Genomic DNA, 12,478 nt, shown 5'->3' with positions numbered 1-12,478 from the left:
ATGTTGGCTAATGTTACTTATTGTTCATTGAATGTTTTGCTTATTTAACTTATTAGGACATTTATTTGATGTTTTGTTTGGTTTATTTTTGATATGTCTGAAATAAATTCATTTCATCATTCATGTGTCACATGTCAGTATTGACCCAATTGGTGCTAACTACATTTGCTGAAAGACCTGTCGTAACACTGTGCTGCTTTGGGCCCGCTCCTTCGATGGTTGGAGCCTTTTTGTAGTTTATTTTTATCCCGTTTGTTTTTGTCGTATGTCTCTGTCTTACCTTATGTAACCTCTTTTGTCTTCACTGCTTCTGTGATCACTTTCTTTCACAATAAAAAAACTATAACTGACTGTTATGCTACACTGAATGTAGCACATATTTTTAAAAAGCAACTTTGTCATTGTTTCAAGCTTTCAAGAAAAGGAGGAACCCAACTGCTGATCTGACAAATACAGTATGTAACAATAATGTTAAAAGATCCACAGCAGCTGTCTTGGATTTATAGGCATATTCCAACTTACTGCATTCCTGTGTAGTTCCACATTGAGTTAAGCTTGAGTTAAGGTCAGAACCTCTATCTCTTAAGCGCTCACACACACACACACACACACACACACACACACACACACACACACACACACACACACACACACACACACACACACACACACACAAACTCCCCCTCTCCTTGACTAATAAATAGTTATACTTTTGTGTGATGTGGCTTTGCTCCAAGGCCATGCAATTTATGTGAGTTGCTTTTAGCAAAACAGTACTATTTCCAAAATGGGACAATTCAGAGCACGTTTACTGCATGTTGTACCATTTTTACATTTTGAGTAATAATTAACCTTTGTATTTATAAATTGTACTTAAATCCAGTCTTTTTTAAACATGTCATTGCATCCGATATATTTAATAAAAAAAACTCCTAACTTTGGATATGTAAATATGTGCACCATAATTAATGCATTAGTAAAAATGTAAGATGCAACTTCTGCTTCGTCTATTTCGTTTATATAGTTGCCTCATCCATTTGGTTACTTAGGAAAGTGGACTATATTTCATAAACCAGATGAGTCAGAAGAGTCAGCAATGATGATGAATATCTAAGAAAACAGCTCAGGTCAATAGTTTACAGATAACACATAGCGTTTATAATTATTTTTTTAAATCTTTTGTTAAACAGATTTGCAGGATTTTTTAGGAGCCCACAAATTTTACGAATCTCTGAGCCATAAAAACAATTAACTACAATTTGAATATGTGCAACCATGGACATTGGCATGATGTGGACTTTTGACCAACTACTTTTACTAACTGATTAATACTCATGTAGCTGATGCATGCTTTAAGTCAGAACAATTCTTCAGAGAAATTAAACAAAAACACCTCTCTCCTTCTTGCACACACTTATTCGTACACTAACACAAACATTCAAAATGAGCAACACTTGAACTTGAACAAAGAATAAAGAGCAACACCCACTTATGCAAATGTCACGTTAGTCAGAATCTACTCAGAAGTGCAGTTTGTGCTGGCCAGGGGCAAGGCAAGGGAGTCATCTTCTTCTCAGCCTCCCTCGCTCCTCCCCCTGTCCAATGAGTTATGGAGTATTTGAGCCTTCAGGAGAGTAAGGAAAGTCAGACATTACAGAGACAGAGGGACAAGGCACTGTTACCCTCAGAGACTCCCACTCCAAACCCATCGCAGATACCTAGGGAGCTTGAGATTTGTCGTCCACATTTTGGTCATCGTCACTAGTTCATTAATTTTCATTCTTCAGTTTATGACTTGTAGCGGAAAAGATGGATCCTATAGTGTGTTGTGACCACTGATGTTTGTTTCTGCAGAAAAGTTTGCTGCGTGCTTATTGCTTCTTCAGGTTGTTGTGTTCAGTTGATTAACTTTCAGGAGACTTTACAGTTTATTACTGTGTGACTTTTTAATCTCCCAGCTGTGTCTTCTACTGGAATATCATCGTTCCTTCTTTGGACTGTCTCGACCTGCTTTCAACAATGCTGACCGAGCCGTGTGGAGCCATGTCGATGGGGTCAGATGTTCGAGATCTGACCCTCTTACCTCCAGCGCCTCCTGTGTCATCTTTACCAGGTGCTGGTGGTGGCTGTGGGATGTCTGTTGGTGGTGGCCAGTGGACCCAACTGCTGGACCTCCACCCTGGCTCTCCCTACAGCTCCCTGCCCCCCCACCACTCCCTCATCAAGCAGGAACCAGGTTGGGGGACCACTGATCCAATAGAGGACCCTCACTGTGGACTCGGGGCCTTCACAGTGCACTTCTCTGGCCAGTTTACAGGCTCTGGTCGAGTTGGGGCCTTTGGAGAGCCAACTGCAGGACAAGCAAGGATGTTTCCCAATGGAACCTACCTGCCCAGCTGTATGGACAGTCCTCCTGCACCCAGGAACCAGGGTAAGCATGCTCATTACCAGTCCCACCTCTGTCTTCTCTCATCAGCTTAATCTTATGTAGAGACAGTGAAAGATGAGGAGCACCATTCAATAAAATCCAAGTCAGTGTTTTTCTACATTTCCTGCTGCATGTGTTCATGAGGTATCTCCATGTTAAGGGGTTGTCAACATGTTGTGTCTGAGCAGGATGTTATGTGCTGTTCTGGGTCATTCTGTCCCATGTCAGGAATAAGCTTGACAGCTTTCTGGTAATGCCCTGGCAGACATCTAAAAGAGTTCCTTTGCATTGGGCTTTTTAGCAGAAATGAATGTCCCAACATCTGTTAAGGCATCAGTCTAAATGTATTATTGTGTAGGCAGATGTAGGTAGATATTTCATAAGGTTTCACCAGGTTTTATTACTGCATTCCTTATTTTTTCCATTTGTCAAATGCAATGCCCCTAGTTATAAACTTTCAAATGGTAACTCAAATGCATCCATCCTAAAGTTCAGGTACCTATGATGCGAATGCCATACATTAAGCCTGCTTTGCAGTTATGAATGTCATGCACATCAGTTTGTCCAACTAATAGGTTTTATGGTAAAACTTGAGCTTGTCTAACAGCAGCAATAATACATACAAGCCATAGGGAAGAAGCTTCCAGGGAATTAAAATTAGCCAAATACAGGAGGCAAAGATACTGAATGCGCTCATCAGCTGATTGTGAATAAATTACCTTGAAGTTTTGCATTTTAGAGTTTTTAATTTTTTTGGCATGTACAAGTGTTAGATTAAACAACATGACATCATGAGTTTGTGTAAATTACATGGCCTTTTTAAAAACTTTACCCTTACTGACTGTTTTCTTGGAAAAAAGACCACAATTGCTGTGAAAAACAAAAAACTTCCTCTGCAATAAAAATAAAACATAAAGACAAAAACATATGGTGTTAAGATCTTTATTTATAGGGATTCTCTAGAAGAATTCCTAAAACAAAAACTAATGATTAAGTGGAAAAAATTCTGAAGTTATGAGTGAATCATGAATTTGATTTACTACTCCAAACAATACTTGACCTGCACTAAGCAGATCAGAGGTTAAAGATGTAACTGTTATTTATCTGGAATCGTAATCTGGAATAAAACTTCATTTCTGTTTCCTGTCAAGTGTTGACATGGATATGATGTCTCTACCTTTACTGTAAACAATGCTTGTGAATGTTGTCTATTGGGGCTCAGTACTCAAAGGTCAGGTTTAACGATGGCTGTGTCTGCTGATGTGACTTTCACAGTCAGTATGCAGTGAGTCTTGTTTTCTCAGTGGAATGTCATTTTTTATGAAGTGGTATAATACTCTGCGTAGTGCTCTGCAGGCTGCAGGGATATAAGTAAGAGTTTGTGAGTCATTTTTCTCAGAAACTTTTCAACATCCCCCTTGGGCGTGTAAAGCAGCCTGTCTACACCGTATGTGTATAAAACAAACGTTGCACACACATTTGTATCATCATTTTCACATAGCTATCTCAATTGCAACATTCTCCTTTCGTGTATTACACTCAAACAATTGCAATAATAGACGCAACAATACTTACTGTTACCATTTTTTATAACTGTAATTAAGTTAGCATACATGCAATTCATTACTTCTCAACCTTGTTTTTCTACTGATATTCTACAGTAGCTCATCTCAGTCCGCCTGTGGTGTGTTTGCCAAATTTCTTTTTCCACCTGCCATAAATAATGCAACCACAAGGCCAAAGATAGATGGGGGGAAAAAGAATATGTTACAAGGAAAGCTGATTTAGTAGTTTGATGAATGTCTCTCTGTGGTAACCCTGCCAGGGACTAAGAGCTTATACCAGTGGGGATTCAGATAACTGACCAGATACTGGGGACTTTGTAAGCTTCATTTGCAAGATGGTAATCTAATGACTGGACGAGGCGAATAAGATCATTTTAACTTTCCATTGCTTCTCTTTTTGTTTTCTTTTTTTTTAGGTTATGGAGCAGTGGGTTTAGACAGCAACCCCAGTTATGGTCACACTCCGTCTCATCACACCCCTCAGCTCTCCAGCCTGTCCTTCAAACACGAGGACACGCTGTCACCGCCAAACAACATAGGTAACTGCCTGCATCCTGACAACTGATTACTAAATTGACTCGCAGACTGGAAGACTGTCATGTCACAGCAAGGTTATATAAGTAACCCATCATTTTTCATATCACAACAGAATCGCTATTATCTATTTCCTCTTCATTTCTCTTCGTCTCTGTCTGCACACACATGAATATACGCAGGCATACGTAAACACAGCCTCCCTCTCGCTCTATAAGCATACGTATGGTTAATGACTCTGGAAATGATAACTTGAGGAAACAGCTTTATGTGACTCTGCTGGAATGTCAAAAAATGTCTGGGGACCAATATACTATATGAGCCTGAAAAGAACCACTGTTTCTGATTGACCTGTTCTCTCTGTTTGAAAAGAAGAGCTGTGCGTCTGTGCAGACATGCATGTACAAAAGTGTGCATATGTCTTTATATTCATTTTAAAAGTACATTTTTGTATGTTTTTTGGTCTACTCAGGTGAAGAGAACATGAAATATACAATCAAATACAAACATTTCGGTACAGGTTCATTCTTTAGAAAGTTTTCAACTTAATACTACTAGATACGTATAGTTAGCTTTTGTATGGCAATGGAAACCTGAACTTTGACAACTAGAAACTTTTAAAAGTAAAGCTCAGACCAATTGTTGATGAGTTGATTGCTAGAACATTTATTATCAACAATTTTAACAATTTATTATTCATTGAAGTTATTTTTTTAAACCAAATATGTGTGTATATTTGTCCGTTTCCTTAGTCTTCTATGATGATTAAATGAGTGTCTTTGTGTTTTGGAGTTTAGGTTGGTAATATGCCAGCTCCTGGAAAAAAATACATTCTATAGACAAAACAATGAATCATTTATGAAGAAAATAAGCAACTTTTGTATTTTTATTTTCAGTTGACCAGCAGTACCCGGCTCCCCCCCCCATGTTTGGTTGCCACAATCCTTCAGAATCCTGTCCGAGCAGCCAAGCTCTGCTGCTGAGAAATTACAACAGGTACAAGTATTTGTGGCTTTATGCACCTATTGTTGCTTTATTTGACTCCTGCTACTTTGAATCCCCTCTTGGTAGAATTCCACTCTTCCCAAACGTTTTCAGACTCCTCGCTCATCAATTAATGTCAGATTCTTTCCACCAACAACCCATGCAACTCGCTCACATGCTGGTAATTTTTAGAAGTGTGAACTCTCATTGATCCTACGTTAAGCCCTGCGTCTGCCTCTGCACTGTCTGGATCCGGAATCCTAATTTGTTCTGAGGTTAAGTGCTGCCCACTGGTGCTCAGCAGGCCAAAACAAACACTGAGTGATCTACTGCTGATGTGTCTGAGTCCACCCTGAGGAAAAATGAGGGGAAAAGTAAAAGAGACAAGTTCAGTGAAAGTTAAGTAGGGGAAGTGAGGTAGTTAAGGCTGGAAATCTGCTCAATTTAACCTCTGAATGTGTTTCCAACTTGTTTTCATTTTGATGCAAAACATCTCAAAGGGTAAATTAGGATGAAATTCTTAGAATGCCGTCCTCCAATGTTGTTGGAGAAAAGGAACATGTTCAACCCAAATACTGGAACAGATGTTGATAAGAGGAAGGAAGACTTCACTGTTGTTATAGCTTATGGCATAAACTGGAAACACTCAAACAAACCCAGAGACATGCACACACACACAATCTCACATACACACCGTGAATATATGTCTGATATCAGTGAGTCTTTCCACAGTTTGACATAGCTCAGAGCTGATTAGCGAGCCATCGCGATCCTTCCCTCAAGGACTTCTCAAGGAATGCCGTCCAGAATTCCCCTGAAACTGGTTCCCGCCTTTAATGATACTGAGGACAGAGTGATGTCATGCACTGGTCCATGGTGTACTAGGCACGGAGGCCTCTCACCCCCGCAGAGTGCACAACCAAATCTCCAAGTGTGTGTGTTTCTGTCAAATGCGTGTGTGTGTGTGTGTGTGTGTGTGTGTGTGTGTGTGTGTGTGTTTGTGCAGTAGTGTGATCTGCCAAGGTAAAGAATGGCTCAGAGCCCATGTTTTTTAATGAAGCCAGTGAGGAGTGTGGTGGGTGGACAGGATGTGTTAATAAGCGAGACATTTGGAGTTCCCCCTGAATGAAACATCTTCATTATTATCCATACAAGGGAAGAAAAAAAAAGCAGGAAGAATGCACAGTAACGTAAATATTGTCAGTGTTTCAATTTTTTTTATTTCAGGATGCCCTAGAAATAACTAATTAATAAAGAAAGAAAAATGAAACAAAACATATACAGTATTTCCCCTTCATCTGTCATAACCTCAGAGCTAACCTTGTTTCATAACCTTTTGATTTATTAATGTATAGCATGTGGTACATTGTATATATTGTTGCCTTGAAATTTCACAAACCAAATAAAGAGTGAAAATCTAGTTGTTGTTGTTTTATAAAAAGAATGTAAAATGCTAATGACAGTGCTGTATGTTTCCCTCAGTGATAACCTGTACCAAATGGCATCTCAGCTGGATTGTGTAACATGGAACCAAATGAACAACCTGGCATCTTCCATGAAGAGGTGAGCCTTTCTTTTATTATAATTTTATATAACATTTTTTTTAAATAACACGCTGTATGCATCAGTGTTGACCAGTGTTTGTGGTAGTGAGGAAGAGGAAGGGGGGGATTTGACCAGAATGGCTGTTGGCCTTCCTAATTAGGAAGTGGAGAAGACTGTATTCATATGTGCGTGTTTGTGTGTACTCTTGTGCTTCTATTGTATGTTTTATAGACTAATTTATGCTTTTGCAAAGTGAGGACATGTTGATTTTAGAGTTCAGTCATGTTAAGGATAGCTGTAGTTGTGATTAAAAAGTGTGTGTGTGTGTCGTGGTGAAGAGAAAGACTTTTTTGGGATTTAAAAAAAAAATCTCCTATAGATGTTTGTTTGGTTTTACCCTTGACTATATTATTTTGGACAGGATGAACCTAATCTGGCATGTACCTATTCTATCAACCGTCCAACCGCCTGTCTGACAAATCTATTAAATTATTTGTTTTGCCAACAAACTGTCAGTTTTGCACTCAAACTTCTCAGTGTTTTAATTAACCCTTGTATTGTCTTCCCATCGACCAAAAAATTGACCTGGTTTGGTTTGCCTGTTTAGAAAGCATAAAGTAGCCTGTAAAGTCTGTCTTACATATTCTTAGCCAACTTGATTCCAACTTATTACCTTTTACACTTCTTTGGAATTTATGGTCACTGCACCTCATTTACATGAAATTATGCCTATTTTATATTTTTTTTTATTTTGACTAATAGTTAAGCTCAAAGAAAGGAACATATGTTTATGTATTATCACAGATTTTGACCCGGGTAGACTATGAAAGTAGTGATCGCAATTTTTATTTTAGTGTTGGATGTTATTTTTGGGGAAATTTGGTTGAAAGAAACCCATATTTCTGATATAAAGTTTTTGAAAAAGGGGTCAAATTTGACCCGAGGACAACAAGAGGGTTAATGTTTTTAATTTTGTTCCTGCCCAACAGTGGCCATGTACCCAGCTATGACAGTGAACCCACAGCCCCGCCTCCCCCCATGCTCCTCAGTGCCCAGTACCACATACACACACATGGTGTCTTCAGAGGACTTCAGGTCAGTCAGGTTAACACACATGCAAGCACAAAACGTACAGACACAGATACACACACATAGACATACAGTACATAATACTACAAAGCTCTCTGACTTCTCTTTCTTAAAGGATGTTCGCCGCGTAGGTGGTATTGCTCCACCAGTTGTGAGATCTTTAGAGGCCAACGAAAAGCGTCCATTTGTTTGTGCTTATCCTGGCTGCAGCAAGAGATACTTCAAACTATCACATCTGCAGATGCACGGCCGCAAACACACAGGCAAGAGGATTTGATGTATAAAACCCTTTCACTGCAGAGACCTCAAACTGCTGTTTTTTATAAATTACAATGAGAAATTCATACAGACTGTTAAAGTTAAGTTTGAAAAAAGATAAAATAGGGGTGGTGTATTCTAAGGGAGAAACTCGTAAATGAGTGAAGTGTGTGAAGGGTTTAATGCCCAAGTTTGAATGTGTGGAACTGTGTGAAAAGTAGATTGATAAAGCTGCTGATATGGGTGGTTTATTTTGCAGGAGAGAAGCCTTACCAGTGTGATTTCCCAGACTGCGGCCGCAGATTCTCTCGCTCAGACCAGTTGAAGAGACACCAGCGCAGACACACAGGTACACCAGTGTCAAGCTACTGCATGAGTTCCCTCCAGGGCTTTACAAGTTTTACAAACCTGGGAGGAGTTTACATTCCACAAGTTAAAAAAAACTTCAAAACACAATGTGGGTGTTTTATAGGCAAAGTGTTTTCAGACTCAGTATACTTAAATTTGACTACCTTAAGGTCAATAAATAAATTAATAAATATGTAGGATTTAGTATTTTCCCACCAGAGTTGTATTCTCAGCAGTATGAATAAGGATATGAAACAGACTTTGGGATGTCAAATTACCAGAAAATGTAACTGAACAGTTAACTAAATGAATGAAATATAACAAATCCAAATAGTCAAAACAATTCAATGATTTTATTTTTGAATGACTTCACAACATGACTTCATTTTTACAAAACAGTAAATATAATAATAATAATAATAATAATAATAATAATAATAATAATAATAATAATAATAATATAATAATATAATATGAATATAATACCTGTACAAATTACTGCTTCAGAAATGACCTCTCTGACACAGGCATAACAACAAATTAATGTTAACTGCATGATGCTGTTACCATATAAATATGGGCTTCAGAACAAGGAGTCTGCTGCCGTAGTACTACATAAGGAGGTCCAATTTATTATTTGTGAATTCTAAATCTTTTGAAGTTAAAAGTGATTTTTTTTTTAGAAACCTAACACAAAAAACCTGAACCGTTTTTAATTTGTAATGCTTTCAACCTCCACATTGATTGCTCCATCTAATTGTATATTTAAATTTTTGACCCTAACCCCACCCTCTTCTTATTTCTGTCTCTGCCACCACAACAACAACCATTTGCACCTGTGTAGGAGTGAAGCCCTTTCAGTGCGAGACGTGTCAGAGAAAGTTTTCACGGTCAGATCATCTTAAGACGCACACTCGGACTCATACAGGTAAAACAAGTGCGTATACCATTATTTTCTACCTCTCCATTCCTTTTCTAGTGAGATTATTTTTTGTTGGTCCCCCTGACTTTAATTTGTGTACAACAAAACACAAGACTGCATCCCAAGAGTTGAATTCACTCTAAAGCAATGATTTCTCTTGTTTTTTCCATGTTTGTCCCCTCCTTGTCAGGTGAGAAGCCCTTTACCTGCCGCTGGTCCAACTGTCAGAAGAAGTTTGCCCGCTCTGACGAGCTGGTGCGCCACCACAGCATGCACCAGAGGAACCTGACCAAGCTGCAGCCTGCCATCTGAGCAGCGAGAGGAGGAGGAGGACGCAGAGGAAGGTGACAATATGTTGTGCCAGCTAGTGGAGAAAGACACTGGAGCCTGGTCAGCGGTTATGGTGCCTTGCCAGACTCTGTGAAGTGGTGAGCACAGCTGATGCCTCCCTCTGCCAGCCAACGTCAATAGACTCTGGTGATCTTCCAGATCTTCAAAAGGCACCTCAACTAGCACTCGTTCCGTTTTTTTTACATAAAAACTCAGACTGAGAGGGTACAATACCACAGTAATCCTGAGCCAAGAAGAATATTTTTTACGTGAGATGAGGAAAATGTTGATACACTATTTTGGATTATTTTAGTACACTTGCACTGGCTTCTTTTTTTAATTGTGTCACTTGGAAAATGTGCTGGACAATGTAAACTGGATTTAGGAAATGGACAATGTTTCTTTTTTTGTCCATTAAATTGAGATTTTCTTTTTTGCTTTGGGGAATGTAAACATCTTTATATTCTTACAGTATATATACTCACTAAATTGCTTTGTATATATGTGGTGTATTTGCTAACCTTTATAGACATTCCTTTTGTATTTTCTCTGTTTTACTAAGTTTATAAAATGTTGATTCACATTGTTGTCCAGGGTAATAGTGTGTGCTTGTGTGTGTGTGAGAAAGAAGAGGTGTTGGTGTTGTCAGGTTAAGAGGCCACCTATGACTGGTGGTGGTGGGGGATGAGGGGAGTGACAGACAGTAAAACAGTACCCCACTGCGACTCTGACAGGGTGCAGGTCTCACCCTCCTAAATCTCCGACACACATCTTCATAACTAGGAACATCTGGAGCCCAGTAAATCTCATTAGAAAAGACACACGCCTCCATGTCAGCTGGCTGTACTTCACTGAATGCCCCCTTCTGCATAGGCTGGGCCTCAATACACACACACACACACACACACACACACACACACACACACACACACACACACACACACACACACACACACACACACACACACACACACACACACACACAGGCATAAAAGCACACTCACTCAAGTTTATTGTAAATAACAGCCTCCAGTTTACAATGGAGTTTTACATCCTTCAGCCACATGATGGCAGTATCAGCCTTTTCAGTCCAGCTGATAGGACTTGAGCTGTGAGTGCAAAAGTGTGACTGAACCCATCATACTTGACACTTCAGTCTTCATATAGTGCATGTCCAGTTCAGTCTTGCCCTGAGTGGTTACAATAAAAATGTTAAAATCAAGGAAAGTGAGAAAAGGGATGGCACGTCCAGAGCATGCCCTGGTCCATCAAATATACATGATGTGGATGGAGTTCTGTGTCAAGTTTATAAGATATGAGATGATTCAGCTACAGCAGGTTTGTTAATAAAATATGACTAAATGTGGGAAAATAGAGCAGTGGCATGGCTCTGTGAGCTAATGATGTCACATACCTGGAAAAGCGATGTTAAAACGCACATGGTAAATTTAGCTTTTGGCTACATGTTCACACATGGAAACCACAGCTCATATTCACTGAAGGCATTCACTCGTACTCAGAAACACACACACACACACACACACACACACACACACACACACACACACACACACACACACACACACACACAAACTCCCTCTCTCCTCGTCTAATAAATAATTATACTTTTGTGTGATGTGGCTTTGCTGCTTTCATTTTCACAGCACATCCTGACACTTGCCAAACTAACAGAAAGATTAAAATGCCGTTCGACTATTTCAGGGTCACAGACCGCTCATTTGAAGTGGTGATTCAGGTTGTTTTCCAATCCACTTAATAGCTGCAAGGTAGTATCTCTGTGATGTTCTGTTTTTTTCCTGCTTCTTAATCCAATGCACTTTGATTAAGAAGTGCTTCTCTTTGTTCTTTCTCTGCAGGGGCCCGGGGAAATGGAGGAAGATCAGAGGGACAGCCGAGTTGAACATTTTACTCACTCCAGTTCGCTCTTAACTGGAGATTGCCAAGGCTTTGTGGAGCGAGAGGAACCCATGCTTTAAACATCCTCAATTATTACTGCCATCATTATCACACACATTTAAAGAGACACTGACCTCAACCCTACATTGATCCACCTGATCTATATTTCCTTCAATACATTGTTTCTGATTGGAGACAGTGGAAGGAAGTATCTGATAACACTACAATGTCTTCACTCCGTCCCGTTCTGCCAAACGTTACCACCAATCTGAATGCATGATCACACACACATATACACGCATACACACTCGCATACACACACGCCACCAGATGCCCCTTCAGCTGTACTGCTGGCTCTTTGCCTTTAAGGGGTGTCAGCGTGGGTAATCTCAGGTGACGTACACCTGGTAATGCACAGCCCAAGACATCTGTAGGACAGCAGGCCTGCTATCATCACAGCCTCCATATCAACATGCAACTCCCCAAAAAGGTTTCTTTTTGAATGCAAGAGTGATTAACCTTACTGCCACAACTAAAGCCAAGAAATAAGCACAGTTC

The 12,478-nt window shown here is 39.6% G+C and overlaps 1 protein-coding gene across 2 annotated transcripts; it reads left to right on the top strand.

Moving 5' to 3' along the window:
• The first annotated feature begins 1,610 nt into the window (after window positions 1–1,610).
• Window positions 1,611–10,602, top strand: wt1b (WT1 transcription factor b). Of its 2 annotated transcripts, none has more exons than XM_031314397.2 (9): window positions 1,611–2,431; window positions 4,410–4,532; window positions 5,424–5,523; window positions 6,994–7,074; window positions 8,046–8,151; window positions 8,261–8,408; window positions 8,663–8,752; window positions 9,596–9,679; window positions 9,864–10,602. In XM_031314397.2, the coding sequence occupies exons 1-9, from the start codon at window positions 2,020–2,022 to the stop codon at window positions 9,983–9,985; spliced, it is 1,266 nt and encodes a 421-aa protein (XP_031170257.2). In that variant the 5' UTR covers window positions 1,611–2,019; the 3' UTR covers window positions 9,986–10,602. The 2 variants fall into 2 exon arrangements, with proteins under 2 accessions (XP_031170257.2, XP_035855304.1); XM_035999411.1 differs by having other exon boundaries at window positions 1,614–2,431; window positions 9,596–9,688.
• Window positions 10,603–12,478: the final 1,876 nt, after the last annotated feature.

Source organism: Sander lucioperca, chromosome 3 (assembly GCF_008315115.2).
Source record: "Sander lucioperca isolate FBNREF2018 chromosome 3, SLUC_FBN_1.2, whole genome shotgun sequence".
Taxonomy (NCBI): domain Eukaryota; kingdom Metazoa; phylum Chordata; class Actinopteri; order Perciformes; family Percidae; genus Sander; species Sander lucioperca.
This window is presented reverse-complemented; position numbering and strand designations above follow the sequence as displayed.